Raw genomic sequence first — 16,323 nt, 5'->3', positions numbered from 1 at the left:
TATATATATTTTGGTAGCATTGTATTATGCAAATTCTCGAATTTTACGAGAAAGAAAGAAAGAAAAAAAGCCGCACAATATTATCAAACACAAAACAAATGAGAAATATATCGAATTTCACAAATCAGAAGAGCGTAATGTATCAATTGTGTCAAAAATTATCTGAGGTAATAGTACTATTCAATCATTTTCATAATGGATCAATATATAAAATAAAAGTATACTTTTAATTTTGGTCATACATATTGCTATTATATTGATGATACTATAAATTATTATTATTTTATTCCAAAGCCCCCTTAATTAAATTATTTTTTTATTTTCTATTATTTAAGTAACCGAATTGAAAAAAAAATGTATTGAGAAAAATCTTATATATTGGCGGGTTTATTATCAAGCAATCAATTAATTTTTGATTTAAAATCCAATTAAATCTTTGGTGTTCTGTCAAAATTAAACTTCTAATAAGCATGTTGTATTCCTTCCGAATGCCAATCTAATTATATGGAGAGAATAGTCGGAAATTTACATTAAAGCAATTGATTATCTTCGTCTACTTATCAATACGACAAGAAGGATTTTCATAATGAATTTTGATAGAAAATTTTAGTTTGCATCATAAACTCAATAGATAATCAGAAGAATAGAAAGGAAGTATGTCTAGTGGAAGTTAAAGTCATTACAAGTTTTTAATTAAGTTCAATCTGATTTATTATTAAGTTTTCGTTCAATTTTTCCTGACAAAAAAGATCTTAGGATTAATTCATGCAGTAACTTATTATTCTCGATTTCAGTCAATCTTGGCGAGATTGATTTCCTCATAATCAAATAGGAAGGTTTTAGAGGTTCTTTGAGATGACGAATAACTAGAAATATCATAATATATATAAGAGGTAATGTACCGAACCAAACCAAATAATTGGAAATGGCCATGAATCACATCAAATCAATCACGGGTTTTTTTGAAAAGAATATCCACTATTGAAAAGAATATCCACAAAGATGATATCTAAAAATGTTTCTCATAAGTAATGAGATCGGGCAAAATATTTGGATGCCTTTTAACGGCTAAAAGTAAATACCAAAAACTAGTAGCTACACCTTGAAAGATCAACAATATATAACTAGAGAAGAATTCTAAAATTTAAAATGAAGTTTGAACATCCTTCATCTCAAATGATGGGTGTTCAAATTTCATTTTTTAAATGTTATATGTAATTAAATCGACCTCAATTAACCTTTATGATTTATGATATCAACTTTAGAAGAATTTGGCTGGATTATCAAATTTGGTTACTGCCGATTTTGTTCTTTGGATTGTATTTTATATGCAAAATTGGACGAAAGAAATTCAATAATCAATTGAATCAAATCTTTAGGATTTCTTGGAAAATAAGGCTTGTGATGACTTTACTAATGGTTTTTCAAGTACAGATGTGTTTTTCATCGTCTGGTTTTGCCAAGTCAGCTTTCCAATGTTTTCCTAGTTTTACTTTTTCTTCTTCTGCAATTGGTCTGTCATAGGAGTTAAGATATAGGATTAGACTATCAATAAACAGACAAATACAAACAAATTTTTCGTTATTTGTACAAGTTGGAAACTTATGTCTAGAATTCTGTCAAGATATTTGAGGTACAATACGGGAATATTAAAATATTGTGGCAATTTTATTAGGACCAAGAATTTGCAACACCGAAACTAATGATATGGCTTGATTAAACCTAGTTCGTCTGATTAATAATCAACTTTCCCAATCGGAGACTAATTTTGATATTAATTTCACCAAATCTCTATTTCAACTAATAGTAATCAATAAAAAGCGGATTTTAGATGCTACATTTAATTAAACCCCCAAGTTAGAAAGATTACAAATTATACAAATTATTTTTGAATATTTCCTCTATAACTTCAACTTATTTCCATACTGTTCAACGGGCGAGATTATTGGCTTACTAAACAAGCATAATCGATGAAAAGAGTAGAGCCTTCGAAATATTTTTCAAAACTCAGCTATGTGTTTTAAATTATTTCGAATTTTGCAGCAAAATATGCTATATATTAACAGATTTTAGTTTGACCTAAATTCAGCCATAAGTGAGTATTTCTTATTTTTTGCAGTATGAATAATTCAGATTTGACCTTGCTTTTTGAATAAATATCCTAGAGCCCCAAAAAAAAAACGTTTACATTGATTAATTATCTTACGCATGCTTAGTTTGTATATTACTTTTATTTGAAACATTGTCCTGAAACATTATCTTACGACTTATGTCAATTCTATGCAAAAAATGACATTGAATCTTCGGTTATAAATTAAACATCATAGTGACACTAAACCTTAATTACTGTTAACAAATACACTACCGCTATTGGGTTATTGTTTATTATTAGTTTAGTTTAGTTATGTTACGATAGTATATATGTCAAAAAACCTGTAGCACAGCTTGTCCACCTTTAACCTGTTATCTTCTTCACCTAGCACCTTCTACCTTTCCACCATGAAAATTTTTCCACCATAAATCTGCCTACTTCGCACCAACTTCCTGCATATAACCAACTTACTTATCATATAATTCAACACTTCCCCGAATTATGTTGATTTGTTTCAACAGAATTCCTATTTTGATATTTTATGATACAAATGTCATCTAATTTTTCTTGTTCAAGTGCGTAACTCATTTAAGACCTAGCGGTTTTGTCAAAAGACCTTTTCATTTGTCAAATTTTCTATTTTAAGAATTTAGGTTCACAACTTTATCTCATAATATGTATCTATTTCAAATTAAACCACTCCATTGGCATAGCTTCTGAACTTTAATTTTTCGAACTTTCATAACCGCAGTATTTAGTTTGGTGCCTTGTCTACCTAAGACTTTGATCAATGTTATAATATTTTTAATTCATTTTACAACATACCAAATTTTAAAGTTAATAATATGCACTTGATGTTATATTTTATGTTTTCCTCATGGATTACATGGACCGATAACTTTGACTCCACCAGTACGCAAACAAAACCAAAGATGGATCTTCCCCGAACATTTGAAGCAAAAAAAAACGTCGCAAATATGGTCTTTATATTAAATTCTTCTTAAATCTGAACCATCGTTAGCAAAACATGCACATAGACAACAATAATAATGTCTTTTCAATAAGGAATTTTCAATAGAAACAGCTCTTCCCCGATTTTGATTTCACATAAACTTGAACACTTACGTAGATTTTCTTCATCATTAACTCTTGCAGAGACAATAAAACTCTCACCTTCTTAAACGCATCGATGATGTTACTCGTTATTTTCACTCCCCTTATGCATCATATTTTTCAAACTTTTAGTAATTTAAGCATCAGTTTTCTCCGAGTTTAGGTCTATTTCAACTGTTTTATTTAAGACTTATAGGAATGTGGCATTACATCTCATTTTTCGGCTCAGCATCTTTTACAAGGAACAAATTCTTTTTATTTTTCCAGTTTATTACTTTTGGTTTTGAGAACACCAAGTATGTTCTTGCTAAAATATAGCAATTACTTCAATATTCGTTGTAACATCGAAAGAAATATTAGCCGCATTTGCAGCCTTGCAACAATAACAATAGTGGCCTTATTAGTAGCAGTAGCAGTAGCAGTAGCAGTAGCAGTAGCAGTAGCAGTAGCAGTAGCAGTAGCAGTAGTAGCAGTAGCAGTAGCAGCAATAGCATCAGCAGCAATAGCATCAGCGATAGCAGCAACAGCAATATCAGCAGCAATAGCAGCAGCAATAGCAGCAATAGCATCAGCAGCAATAGCAATAGCATCAGCAGTAATAGCATCAGCAATAGCAGCAATAGCAATAGCATTAGCAGCAGTAATAGCATCAACAGCGACAGCATCAACAACAATAGCATTAGCAGCAGCAGCAGCAACAGCAGCAGCAATGGCAACAGCAACAGCATTAGCAGCATTAGCAGCATTAGTAGCAGCAGCGATAGCAGTAGCATCACCAACAGCAATAGCAATAGCAATAGCAATAGCATCACCATAACCATTAGCACCAGCAGCATCACCATCACCATTAGCACCAGCAGCATCACCATCACCATTAGCACCAGCAGCATCACCATAACCATTAGCATCTTTAGCAACAACATCTTAGCGACAACATCTATAACAACAGCATCTTTAGCAACAGCATCTTTAGCAACAGCATCTTTAGCATTAGCATCTTTAGCATTAGCATCTTTAGCATTAGCATCTTTAGCAACAACAGCACCGGCAATAGCAGCAGCAAAATAATCAACAGTATCTGCAGCAACAACATCTTTAGCATTAGCGTCCTCAGCAACAAGTTTCTTCACCAGAAACATCAATAACCGAAACAACATATACATTATTCATTGTTTCTCAATTCCACTTCGACTTCCCCGAATTGTGATACAATGATTAATCCAACAGCATTAACTTTATTACATTAATTGAGGATCTCTGTCCCAAAGAAAATAGAAAGAAAAACTTGTAGGTAGAGTTGGTGCAGCAGATTTTCAACTCGAATTTAAGCGGCTCTCATTTATTTATTGGGCATCATGAGACAGAAGTCATGCATTCCTTCCATGGTCCGATATCATGATTGTGCAGTTTTCTAAAACACACTCAAACTTGTGTCTTGATTCATCCTTTATACCAAAGTAAACATCTGAAAGTAATAGGTTTGAAAAACTTTCGGTAACTCAGAAATTCACCATGTGTCATTTCCATAGTGTGCAGCTAGCTCTTCATTAATTGAATAAAAACTTCTAAAATTCAGCTTAAGATGTCTTGGAACATCTACTTCAGGTCCAGTAATTAGTAATTATGTTACATTATTCTAGCATTTCCACCAACAACTCACAAGGAATCATCTTTGATATCATTGGATAATTTTAGTTTTTCAATCTCACCAGATCCTTCAGCATTAAATAAAAAACTAGCACTTTCATAGTGACTTTTACCATCCTCACATTTTCATCTAAAATATCCAATACTCTCCCCTCCAAAAGTGATTTCTGTGTAGCACAAGCAAGAAACATCAATGTTAATCCCTAACCTATAATATACTGATGACAGCCCCAGGGTTGATGTTGTAAAATCATCATATTCATCATCAACAAAATCAAATGGTGATACATCCGCCACTGTTGACCTGTTAATACCTGAAAAAAAAAAAAAAAAAAAAAAAAAACACTAAAATTTCCTTTCGCTCTTTCTTACCAAACCAATCAACATCTTTAATTTATCATTTTTAAAGCAATCAGCATTTTTATCTTATCTTTTTCATTGAACCAGTCAAAACAGCTTTGTTTCATTTTATCTTAAATCAATAAACAGCTTTATTTTACCTTTTTCATTTAACCAATCAGTAGTTTTATCTTATTTTAAATCAATAAACAGCTTTGTTTTACCTTTTTCATTTAACCCATCAACAATTTTTATTTTATTTTTAATCAATAAACAGCTTTATTCTAATATTTTCTTGTACCATTCTCGGCTTGAACCCTCATATAATCAGGGTCTAATTTAATTGCATCTAATACTTCTTGAGCTGTTGGTAATTTGATCTTATTATCTTTTTTGTATTTTTGATAATAAGGGTAATAAATCTTTAATGCAATACCGTCTAGCCCCATTACCTTATAATTTTATGTATAATTTAAAACATGAAATGCTGAATCAGGCAAGTCTGTCACAAATTTCTGTATTGAGTTTTTTCTTGATTCCATCAATCCTCTTGATCTATTTGCGTAACCCAAGAAAGAATCATTAGGTACGTCGTTTACCAAACATTCAGCCACAAATTTAAATCTTCTGTCAAGGACACTAACAATGTCTGGACTATCATATTCTTTAATGAAATTAATTATATGACCAACTTTAACATCATCGCAATTTATATCTTCAGGTCTAACCTTTTGATGAAATTCAAAATTTAATTTTGATTCTATAGTTTTGGCAAATAGCCGTTGGTCTTCTTGTTTTTGATAGAAACATGGAAACTTAGTGAATTCAAATATTTCACCATCCATGAATCTTTTATCTGCCAAAAGATCCATTAATTCTTTGGACACAATTCTGGAAATGGTGTCAAGCACCGTTTCATAATGCATCACATTCTCATATGAATGTGGGTCTAGGTTGTGTAGTTTTTTAATAGCAGATAATGCAGCTTCCCCTAAAGTATCCTTTGCTTCTTCTCTGACCATCTTACGGTGTTATTCTTTCTCTGACAGCATCTTTCTTATAGTAAATTCTTTGTTTTGGTTGTTTTTTATAGCGAAATGGTTATCGCTTTTGACTTCTAATCTGTTAACAAATACACTACCGCTATTGGGTTATTGTTTATTATTAGTTTAGTTTAGTTATGTTACGATAGTATATATGTCAAAAAACCTGTAGCACAGCTTGTCCACCTTTAACCTGTTATCTTCTTCACCTAGCACCTTCTACCTTTCCACCATGAAAATTTTTCCACCATAAATCTGCCTACTTCGCACCAACTTCCTGCATATAACCAACTTACTTATCATATAATTCAACAATTACTAAGATTATTAATTTTATTTATTCTATTATAATCATTAGAAACATACCAAATATGAATTTGTAAAAATATTTATAATATGAGAAACTACATTACATACCTTTACTAAGATTAATCTAATTATCTGATTTCAAACAGATTGATATAAATATCATTTGAAAAAACTAGAAGAATTGAAAACATTCTATTTGAGATCTTTTATTCTTAAATGAAATTATATTTTACATTTATACCAATTATATTATCAATTATTTATTATTACTTTATTGTTAAAACTAATACAATTCAAAAAGATTCAATTATAACAGATACAGATAACAACAACTCAACAACAACAAACACAATGTCATCAGTTGCAAAATATATAAAAACAACAAATCCATTACCTACATTTTTTTTCAGTCATGGAGGACCAACATTTATGTATGAAAATGATTCATTTGGTAATAAAGGAGCATGGAAAACAATCAAGAAATTAGGAACTAAAATAAAACAACAATGGAAGCCAGATTATATTATAGTAGTATCAGCACATTGGCAAAGTTCAAAACCAAATCTTATAGAAATTGCAACAACATCAAATGATGATAAAGAAAATGAATTAATTTATGATTTTTATGGATTCCCCAATTATATGTATAAAGAAGAATTTCATACAAAAAATAATAAATTTATTGCAAATGAAATTAAAAATAAATTAATTGAAAATGGATTTAATTCCACTTTAACTAATAGAGGTATTGATCATGGTGTATGGGTTCCATTTAAAGTTGCATTTAGTGATTATACTACACAAACTAAACCACAACCACCCACCACCAAGGATTTGGATTTACCAAATACTTCAATTATTCAAGTCAGTTTAACTTTTAATGATAAAGATTTTAATTCAAATTTTAAATTAGGTGAAATTTTAAATTTTTTTAGAACAAATGAAATTTATGATACTAATGAAAAAAGATATTTAAAAGGTATGGTTATTTGTTCAGGTATGTCAGTACATAATTTAAGAGACTTGGGGGTTGCAATGAGACAATCATCACAAGTTATGCCATATGTTAAACCTTTCAATAAATTATTAAAAAATATAGTAGAAACAGAAATTGTTACTGATAAAGAAGATTCAAAAGAAGAAGATTTAAAATTAAAAAAATTTAATGAATTAAAAAATTTACCAATTTTAAAACAAGCTCATCCAACTTTAGAACATTTTTTACCAATTATTGTTGCAAGTGGTATTGCATCAAATTCTAAAACAAAAATTAATGAATTATATAATGATGAATTTGCAAGTTTAGGTTGGGGTATATATCAAGTAGGTGATTCACCAAAATTGTAATCCTTTAAGTTACATTATTTTTGATTCTGTATAAATTATTTATTATTACTAATATACAAAACATCCATTAAAAATATCGTTTTTTAATTCTATAACTCGATTCTCCTCTCCTCCTTCAATTTCCTCACTCTCCAAATATTATTCTTACCTTTTCAATACTTCATTAAATACATTTTCAACTTCATTTTCATTTAATCCATCTAAATTCTTTTTAATTTCTTCCCCCTTTTCAAATCTAGCAGTTAAACTTGGTGATATTCCATAACTTTCTCTAATCAAAATGGGTAATTCAAATTTTGTTTGTGTTTTTAAATTTGAATAATTTTTTATTAAAAAATTTTGTAATGGTTTTGATGTTGAACCAGTTTGTGATAAATGAAATCTTAATTCTTTTAATGTTGTTGGTATAATAAATTTTGACATTTTTAATTCTGTTGAGTTATGCTATGTTATGTGTGATATTTACTGGATATGAGATGCTTCTTATATGCGTGATATGTTACGGAATGTAATGGTGGTTGATATTTGGTTATATAAGTATGGTTATTGATGTTTGATTATTACCAATTTTAAATTGATTGTAATATAACTGGTCCTACTTTTTTTTCTCTAACAATATATAGTCAGGTCGTGTAAATACATACAAAATATTTTGCAACTATTTTAAACCATACCAATTACAAGAGAATAACATGCAATAAGTTTGAAGTATTTCGGTCCTTTTATATCATCATCATTAATCGTCTATGAATTATTTGCTTATTTACATATTTACATATCATACCATATTTTAATTAATTCTTCACTAACAGCAGAAGGAGTTAATACTCCTAAATCAGTAATTAAAGCAGTAATATATTCATGAGGTGTAAAATCAACAAAATGATTATCTAGTAATTGATTATCTTTTTCATTCTCACAATCATTACTATTATTGGCACTTTCAATTATTTTTTGTTCATCATTATTATTATTTATTAAATTTTGATGTATAAAATTATTCATATTTGGTAAATCATTTGGAGCTAATGGAAATAATCTAACAAATTTATGAGATTCAGTAATAACATAAAATGGTTTATTATTAATTTTAGCTAAACAACCAATTTGATAAGTTCCTATATGATTTATTATACCACCACTTTCTGCTACACCTTCTGCTCCAACTAATATTTTATCAACTTTATGTAATACATACCCCACTGCATTATCAACTATTACTTCACATGAAATTCCTGCATCTTTTAATTTTTTAGCCATTATGTACCCATTTCCCGTAGGTCTTGATTCAGTAATTATAACTTTAAATCTTGTAAGTTTCTCTAATTTTGATTTCAAAAGTAAAGTTAAAACAACTCTTGAATAACTATGAACTAATATAATATCATCATCTTTTATAAATGATACTCCAAATTCTGCAGATTTAATTCTTGAAATTTTAGCTCTTTTTACAAATAATTCACCATTTTCAATAAGATTTTTGGAAAAAATTTCCCAATCATGATAAATATTTGTATTTCTTATTATAAATCTCATAAATAAATCACATCCAGCTGATAACGATATATTATTAGGGATTGAATTTTTTAATATTTCTATATTTTTTGAAACTAAATTTATAAGCTCTGATGATGTTGATGGTTTGTTTAATCTTAACATTGTTACTAATGATTCAATTGCTGCTATTGGCATTGTTAAATCTTTATCATCTTTTAGAAATTTTAAATAAGTAGAAGTTATATCAAATGTATCTGAACTCATTGTTGGTTGTTTGTAGTTAATGAGTAAGATCTATGTATAATTTTTTTGATGCAAAATATCATCACTTATTAATTTACTTTTTTTGCATCAATTTAGTACTAATTACAACTCACAACATATCATACACAAATGAGTCAATTATTTGTAGATGAAGATGAAGATATGGATTATAAACGAGGGTATAAACCTTCAACTACAACAATAAAAGAAGAAGAATTAAGTGATGATGAAGAAATGTCATTTGATGATAGAATAAATAAAAATTCATTAAATCTACCTAATGATGATGATGAATATCAACTACCTCCAACAATACCACGAGAACAAGAACAACAACAAGAAGATGAATCAGAAGAAGAAGACGACGATCCAATAATAGAATCAATCCCATTAATCATAAATCAAGTACCCAAAGAACAAAATAAATCATTACATCTACTTCAATATCCAGGTAGACCCAAAACAAGATCTCTAAGAAATCAAACAGTAATATCATCAATAAAACCAAATTCAAAATATTTAGAATTAAAATTACCATTAGATGTCAATAAATTTTTTAATAAATCAAAATTAGAAGAATGGGGAGAAAATATAAATTTACAAAATATTTCAGGAGTAATGGATCAATTTGGTGGTGGAAATTATATTGGAAAAATTATAAACAACAAAGAAAATAAAGAAAATCGTAAAATTGTATTAATTCCATTAGATTCAAGTGTTCAATTACGTTCTACATTTAAATATATAGATGATTTAGATAAAGAAAATTTACAAAATCAAAGAAAATTAAATAGCACTACCCAAGAAGATGTTGAAAAACCAAGTATTCAAATATTACAAACTGCTGCAAAACATTCAACAAATAATCAAGATGGTTTTAATCATTCTTTGGGAGATTCATTAAAATCAATAAAAAAATTTGATGAAGAAGAATGGAAAATTTTAAATTTTAAACTGAATTTGGGGGATGATAACGATACTAGAGAGTTTCAAAATCAATTAATTAATGGTGCTGATGGTATAATATTAGAGAATCAAAGTAATTATGATGATTACATTGATCATTTGTATAAATAAGAAGAATCAAAATGTTTGCATTATAATTATATTCATAAATAAGTTCTATTCATTAGTAATTATATTCATTTGTAGAATTAACAGCTAATTTAGCCATCCTCAACATTTTCTTTCTTGGATCTTCTTTTTTAAATTTATTTGCTCTGCCATTTTCAATTTCATTATTAAATTTTTCATTATTTTTATTTGATTTTTTACCTAACGATTTTGGAGTTTCTCTTAATCCAAAACTTTTAGCTAAATGACCTAAATGTAAATTTTTAACATTAAAAAAATTTCTTTCTTGTGATAAATGAGTAGCATAAGCTCTTATATGAGAAATGAAAGCTTGACTTGCTTTTGATAATGCTTGAGAATTTTCTAAAACCCATCTTTCAACTTCTAAATGCCATGTTGTTGCATGAATATCCCAATTTCCTAATTTATCATATTTATTTTTGGTTGTTGAATCTTTTTCACTGAATGCAGATGATAATATATTTTCATATTTAATTATTCGAAGATTTTCTTTTCTTGGATGTACAATTTTTAATTTTGATTCAATATAACCTTCTTCTAAACCAGGTAATAAAAATAAAGTTGCTATCCCCTTTTCACCAACTCTTGCTGATCTACCAATTCTATGTAAATGATCATCAATTGTAAAAGGTGGATCATATTCTATAACATTTGAAATATTTGGTAAATCTAATCCTCTTGATGCAACATCTGTACAGAATAAAATCTTGTTGGAGAATTTCGAATCATCTTTTATAAATTGTTGTAAAATTGTTGTTCTAGTTTGTTGAGTTAATGATCCATGTAATTTATAAATTATTGTATTTTTATTTATTATGGGGGAAGTTAATTCAGCATCATTTTCATCATTTTCTTCATTTATACTATCTTCAGGGGATACTAAAATAGTCTTGGTTTCACCTGTTTCTTCATCTTTAATTTTTTTAAATTTTTTACCATTTCTTGTAAATATATCAAAATGATAGTTTACAGAATCTGAACATGAAAAAAATACAATTGTTCTTGAAGTATCTTGGTTTTTGTCTATCTTGTTTGAAATATTTACTAATTCTGCATCTAATGTAACTAATCTTAATTTTGGAGGTACAATTAAAATATTTTGAATTAATTGATCTGGTGCAAAAGATTCATGTTCATTATTATTATTACTTATTTCCCCTGTTGGATCATCATCAAATAATATTGTACCTTCAACTTCTCTATCAACAGATATCATTTCTGGATTATTTAAAATTATATTCCCCAATTGTTTAACATTATTTTGTAAAGTAGCAGAACATAATATATTTATTCTTTTTGTAGGTAATCCTTGCCATTTATCGATAGTTTCATTAATTTTAGAATTATTATCAATAATTTTTGTAATTTTTGAAATAGTTTCTTCAAAACCTAATTCAACTAATTTATCACCTTCATCAAGCACAAGATATCTTAATTGACTTACATCTAAAGTTTTGGTATTTTCTAAATGATCAGCTAATCTACCAGGAGTTGCAACTAATATATTAACACCTTTTCTTAATCTTGCTTTTTCACTTTTTTTCTTTTCTCCACCTATAACTATACCAGGTACTAAAAAGGGATAACATCTATTTAAATTTTCTAATACTGAATATATTTGATTAGCTAATTCTCTTGTTGGTGTTAATATTATTGCAAAAACTCCTGAATCTCTTCCAATTTTAAATTTATTTTCCATCATTAATTTATGGAAAATAGGTAATATAAAAGCCATTGTCTTACCAGATCCAGTTTGAGCTTTTACAAATATATCTCTTTGAGTAGTTAATAAATTGGGGATTACTAATTTTTGAATCTTTGTTGGATATTTAAATCTTTGATGATTTATTAAATGATTTGTTAATTTTTCATTTATTCCTAATCCATTAAAAGTTGTTGCATCCTTTATAGGTGCATTTGATGGTAAATAAGTTTTAATTTCTTCTTCTTCTTTTGACGATGAGTCTTTTTCAGGTTGTGGTTGAGTTGATTCTGAATTATTTGTAAATAATGATGAAACATAAGAATCATTTTTACCTCCATGTTCACCTTTAGTTTCATTAAATTTAGCTCTCTTGAATTCACTCTTCGATTCATTTGTATTTGATTGATTAGTTGAAGGTTTTGATACTTTCCTCGAAGAATACTCCTCTATTCTTCTTTTCCTATTTAAATCTATCGGTATACTATTTGACCCTTTCATTTTTTTCTCTTTTGGTCTTCCTTCTAATTTTAATTGTAGAGTTCTTCTATCTTTCCATCTTCCTCCTCGTACTTTAACATTTTTTTGTTGTGTAGTTGTGGATGTAGTGTCGGGTATAGCAAAATTTAGCATCAAGCCATCATCATCGCTCATCTTTGATTATGTATAGTAGTTGTTGAAAATTGAATTGGTTCGATGTAAGATATAATGATTATACTAAATAGGAAACTCATCGGAGATTAGTTTGAAACAGAGATAAGCTACCAAATTTTGGCTGCAAATTTCAATACCGTCAAAAGAGTAAAAACTCAAGTACATTTTCAATGAGTCGACTAAAAAATATGTTTACAAATTCACTGACATCATACAAACCATTTTTATTGGAAAGTCAAGTTCTTTTATTCAATTGGTTGACTAGATAGAACTTTATCTATATCATACCTTATACTTTTAAATTCATCTTTAAAAATAAGATGTGGTTTTTGTTCAGCTAAATATAATATAGTTTTGGAAAATTCACTATTTGCCCAAGAAAACCACAGTCTAGTAAAATCCATTCCATATTTAGAATTAACATTAATACTTTCATGAATAAGTCCTAAATCTCCCGTTGTTTCCATAATCAAATTTAAAGCTTGTAAAATTTCTTCATCATTATTCGAAGTTCTAATTCTAATTAATAATGACATTGGCCAAGCATTTCTTATACCAACATGAGGTCCTCCTATACCTTCAAAATATTTTCCTTTTAAATAATATGGATTACCATCTTTTGATAATATCATTTTTCTTGTATTTCGATATATTTCATGATCAATTGTTGTGAAACCCAAATCAGGGAGAGCTAATAATGATGGAACATTTGCATCATCCATAAATATAGCACTTCCATAACCATCTACTTCATATGCAAAAACTTTACCATATTTTGGATGATTAACAATTCCAAATTTTTCAATACCATTTGAAATAGAATTTATAAAAAAATCAGTTTTTTTAATTAAAATTTGAATTTCTGATTTTAATTGAGCATTATCATCAAATTTTTTTAAAATTTTTTCATTAAGGAAATTTTTTCTAATATTTTTTAATTCTGTTAACATATGAATATTTCCTGGTATAAAAAATTGTAAAATACATGAATCATCACTTGGTCTAAAAGCACTTCTAATTAATCCTGTTCCATAATTTACTGGATTCCCAACACCACCCAAGGGTAAAGTTTCTGATCCACTATTTGTATTTCTTTGAAATAAATAATAATATTGTAAAGCTTGACCAGTTTCTTCATCAAATGTTGGTTCACTTTCTCTTCTTAATACAATTAATAATTTTTCATAAGCATCAAACCAAATTGAATTAAGAAAAGATAAATCACCACTATTAATAAAATATTCATTTGTTAATGTTAAAAATGAAGCTAATGAATCTATTTCATATTTACATTCAAATACTCTTCTCCAATCTGGTCTTGGTTGAACATTATCAAAAGCTGTATCTCCCTTTTTTATACCTGATCCAGGTGGAGGATGAAATGCATTACAATATGGTGAATTATTAACATAATAAGCTTGAGTATTTATAGCTCCTAAAATTAAATTTTGTAATTTTGAATCATATTTAATTAATTTTTGATATAATGATAATTGTCTAGCTGAATCTCTTAACCATTCTGCATGAATATCACCAGTAACAACAAATGTTTGAGGATATGTTAAATCTTTATGAAAATTTGTTTTATCTTTTTTTGATTTATGCCATAAAATAGTAGTATCTAAAGTATTTGGTAAACAATTTTCAACTAATCTTGCTAAATCAGGATCTTTAATTTTTAATTTTAAATCATCTATTAAATTTTCAACAGCTTTCGATGTAAATGTTCTACATTTTGGTGCTGGTCTCATATAAGGATATTTATATTTACCTGATGAATATGGTGGATGTCTAGTTTGTGAATATGTGACATAATCTGGACATTGTTTGGTTTTTTTATCTAAACTTGTTAAAAATATTGAATCAGCTTCTCCAGTTTCAATATCTTTGTATTTATCATAGTTTAATTTAGGTAATTGTTTATCCTTTTGATTATTTAATTCAATAATATCAATTGAAGTTTGAGGATTATGATTTAAATATAATGAGTAAAGTATTAATAATGATAGTATTGCAAGTAATGGTTTTAGATATCTAGGTAGTGTAGATTGACTTATCATACTATGTTGTCTTGTTCTATTAATATCATTCATATAGTCAATCAATTTGAGTTTTGTTGATTATTGTTTCAGATTATTTCATGTAAGAGATTATTTTCAATTTCGTAAACCTATTTACACAAAGACTTAAAATTATACAAAGATAAATTGAAATAACCATACGGCTAGAAAGAGCATTTACCTTCAAAACTTATATCAACATTCATCTCTATATCCTTCTATTTGCCAAAGTCCATGGTTTTCTCCCAACACATAACTAATTGTCTTCTTTTTGTAATAATCACCATCTAATTTCAAATTATCAATTACGTCATCTAATAATATTGCTTTACCGATAGCTATTCCATCTCCTAAACCTGGATGATGAACATTAACAATATGTAAATGAAAATGATAATAACTCGGCTGATAATGAACGAAAATTTTTAGTTCATCTGGTGATAATCCAAATTTTTCAAACGTAACAGTCCTTATTATAAATTGTAAATTCTTTAAATATTTCACATCATCACCCGAAAGATCTCTAATTGATCCAATATCCATTCTATTAACAATACAACAAAGATATAAATTTTCTAAATTAACTTTATCCCATTTCATATCAGGTAATAAAACAAATCCATTTTTTGATTTATCATGATATATAACAGATTCAAATTCTTTACCTTCAAATAAAATATTATAAACCCATTTTAATCTATCACCTTTCATTGTTTCAATATATGGAATTACATATTTATTATACATTTCAGGTGTTTCTCTAACGTAGTGTAATTTTTGTTCATTATATTTTCTTATATGAGTTTCTGTAGCTGGATATATTAAATTTACTTTTGCAGCTGGTAATTGACTAAGGTCTTGTTTTAAAGTTGCTTTAGCCCAATTGTATACATCATTTGAGTTGATTAGTGATAAATTTTGGAATATTTCCAAAACTGCTGAATTTCGATTATTGATTCGATCTAAATTAAATGGTGATTTTTCTATAATTAAAATTGCATGTTTCTCATCGATAGTCCCTAATATCGCTATTTGTTTTGTCTGAGTATTGGAATTTAGTATACGTTCTAATCTGAAATCATAAATTAGATGTATTATATTTACTTCAGTCATTAAGTTAAACTTTACTTTATGAAAAATTATGATCGTATATTTGAAACG

General features: G+C 27.8%; 9 protein-coding genes across 9 annotated transcripts; 2 read left to right on the top strand and 7 right to left on the bottom strand. All coding sequences in view use genetic code 12, as the record gives it.

Moving 5' to 3' along the window:
• Positions 1–3,526: 3,526 nt before the first annotated feature.
• KGF55_004397 (uncharacterized protein) lies at positions 3,527–4,368 on the bottom strand (the record flags this gene model as incomplete). Its single annotated transcript, XM_051759297.1, has 2 exons — positions 3,527–4,128; positions 4,251–4,368. 2 exons carry the CDS (start codon positions 4,366–4,368, stop codon positions 3,527–3,529), a joined length of 720 nt encoding a protein of 239 aa, XP_051612957.1.
• Positions 4,369–5,652: 1,284 nt separating this feature from the next.
• Positions 5,653–6,213, bottom strand: KGF55_004396 (uncharacterized protein; the record flags this gene model as incomplete). The annotated part of the gene is made up of 1 exon (XM_051759294.1): positions 5,653–6,213. One exon carries the CDS (start codon positions 6,211–6,213, stop codon positions 5,653–5,655), a length of 561 nt encoding a protein of 186 aa, XP_051612956.1.
• Positions 6,214–6,894: 681 nt separating this feature from the next.
• Positions 6,895–7,890, top strand: KGF55_004395 (uncharacterized protein; the record flags this gene model as incomplete). Its single annotated transcript, XM_051759293.1, has 1 exon — positions 6,895–7,890. One exon carries the CDS (start codon positions 6,895–6,897, stop codon positions 7,888–7,890), a length of 996 nt encoding a protein of 331 aa, XP_051612955.1.
• Positions 7,891–8,034: 144 nt separating this feature from the next.
• Positions 8,035–8,313, bottom strand: KGF55_004394 (uncharacterized protein; the record flags this gene model as incomplete). Its single annotated transcript, XM_051759292.1, has 1 exon — positions 8,035–8,313. The coding sequence occupies one exon, from the start codon at positions 8,311–8,313 to the stop codon at positions 8,035–8,037; it is 279 nt and encodes a 92-aa protein (XP_051612954.1).
• Positions 8,314–8,661: 348 nt separating this feature from the next.
• GCN3 (translation initiation factor eIF2B subunit alpha) lies at positions 8,662–9,651 on the bottom strand (the record flags this gene model as incomplete). Its single annotated transcript, XM_051759291.1, has 1 exon — positions 8,662–9,651. The coding sequence occupies one exon, from the start codon at positions 9,649–9,651 to the stop codon at positions 8,662–8,664; it is 990 nt and encodes a 329-aa protein (XP_051612953.1).
• Positions 9,652–9,780: 129 nt separating this feature from the next.
• KGF55_004392 (DNA-directed RNA polymerase III subunit) lies at positions 9,781–10,728 on the top strand (the record flags this gene model as incomplete). The annotated part of the gene is made up of 1 exon (XM_051759290.1): positions 9,781–10,728. The coding sequence occupies one exon, from the start codon at positions 9,781–9,783 to the stop codon at positions 10,726–10,728; it is 948 nt and encodes a 315-aa protein (XP_051612952.1).
• Positions 10,729–10,780: 52 nt separating this feature from the next.
• Positions 10,781–13,102, bottom strand: DBP7 (putative ATP-dependent RNA helicase; the record flags this gene model as incomplete). Its single annotated transcript, XM_051759289.1, has 1 exon — positions 10,781–13,102. One exon carries the CDS (start codon positions 13,100–13,102, stop codon positions 10,781–10,783), a length of 2,322 nt encoding a protein of 773 aa, XP_051612951.1.
• Positions 13,103–13,347: 245 nt separating this feature from the next.
• On the bottom strand, positions 13,348–15,162 carry KGF55_004390 (uncharacterized protein; the record flags this gene model as incomplete). Its single annotated transcript, XM_051759288.1, has 1 exon — positions 13,348–15,162. One exon carries the CDS (start codon positions 15,160–15,162, stop codon positions 13,348–13,350), a length of 1,815 nt encoding a protein of 604 aa, XP_051612950.1.
• Positions 15,163–15,357: 195 nt separating this feature from the next.
• Positions 15,358–16,275, bottom strand: KGF55_004389 (5'-(N(7)-methyl 5'-triphosphoguanosine)-(mRNA) diphosphatase; the record flags this gene model as incomplete). The annotated part of the gene is made up of 1 exon (XM_051759287.1): positions 15,358–16,275. One exon carries the CDS (start codon positions 16,273–16,275, stop codon positions 15,358–15,360), a length of 918 nt encoding a protein of 305 aa, XP_051612949.1.
• Positions 16,276–16,323: the final 48 nt, after the last annotated feature.

Source organism: Candida pseudojiufengensis, assembly GCF_024610245.1.
Source record: "Candida pseudojiufengensis strain CBS 10847 chromosome Unknown scaffold14, whole genome shotgun sequence".
Lineage (NCBI taxonomy): Eukaryota > Fungi > Ascomycota > Pichiomycetes > Serinales > Debaryomycetaceae > Lodderomyces > Lodderomyces pseudojiufengensis.
This window is presented reverse-complemented; position numbering and strand designations above follow the sequence as displayed.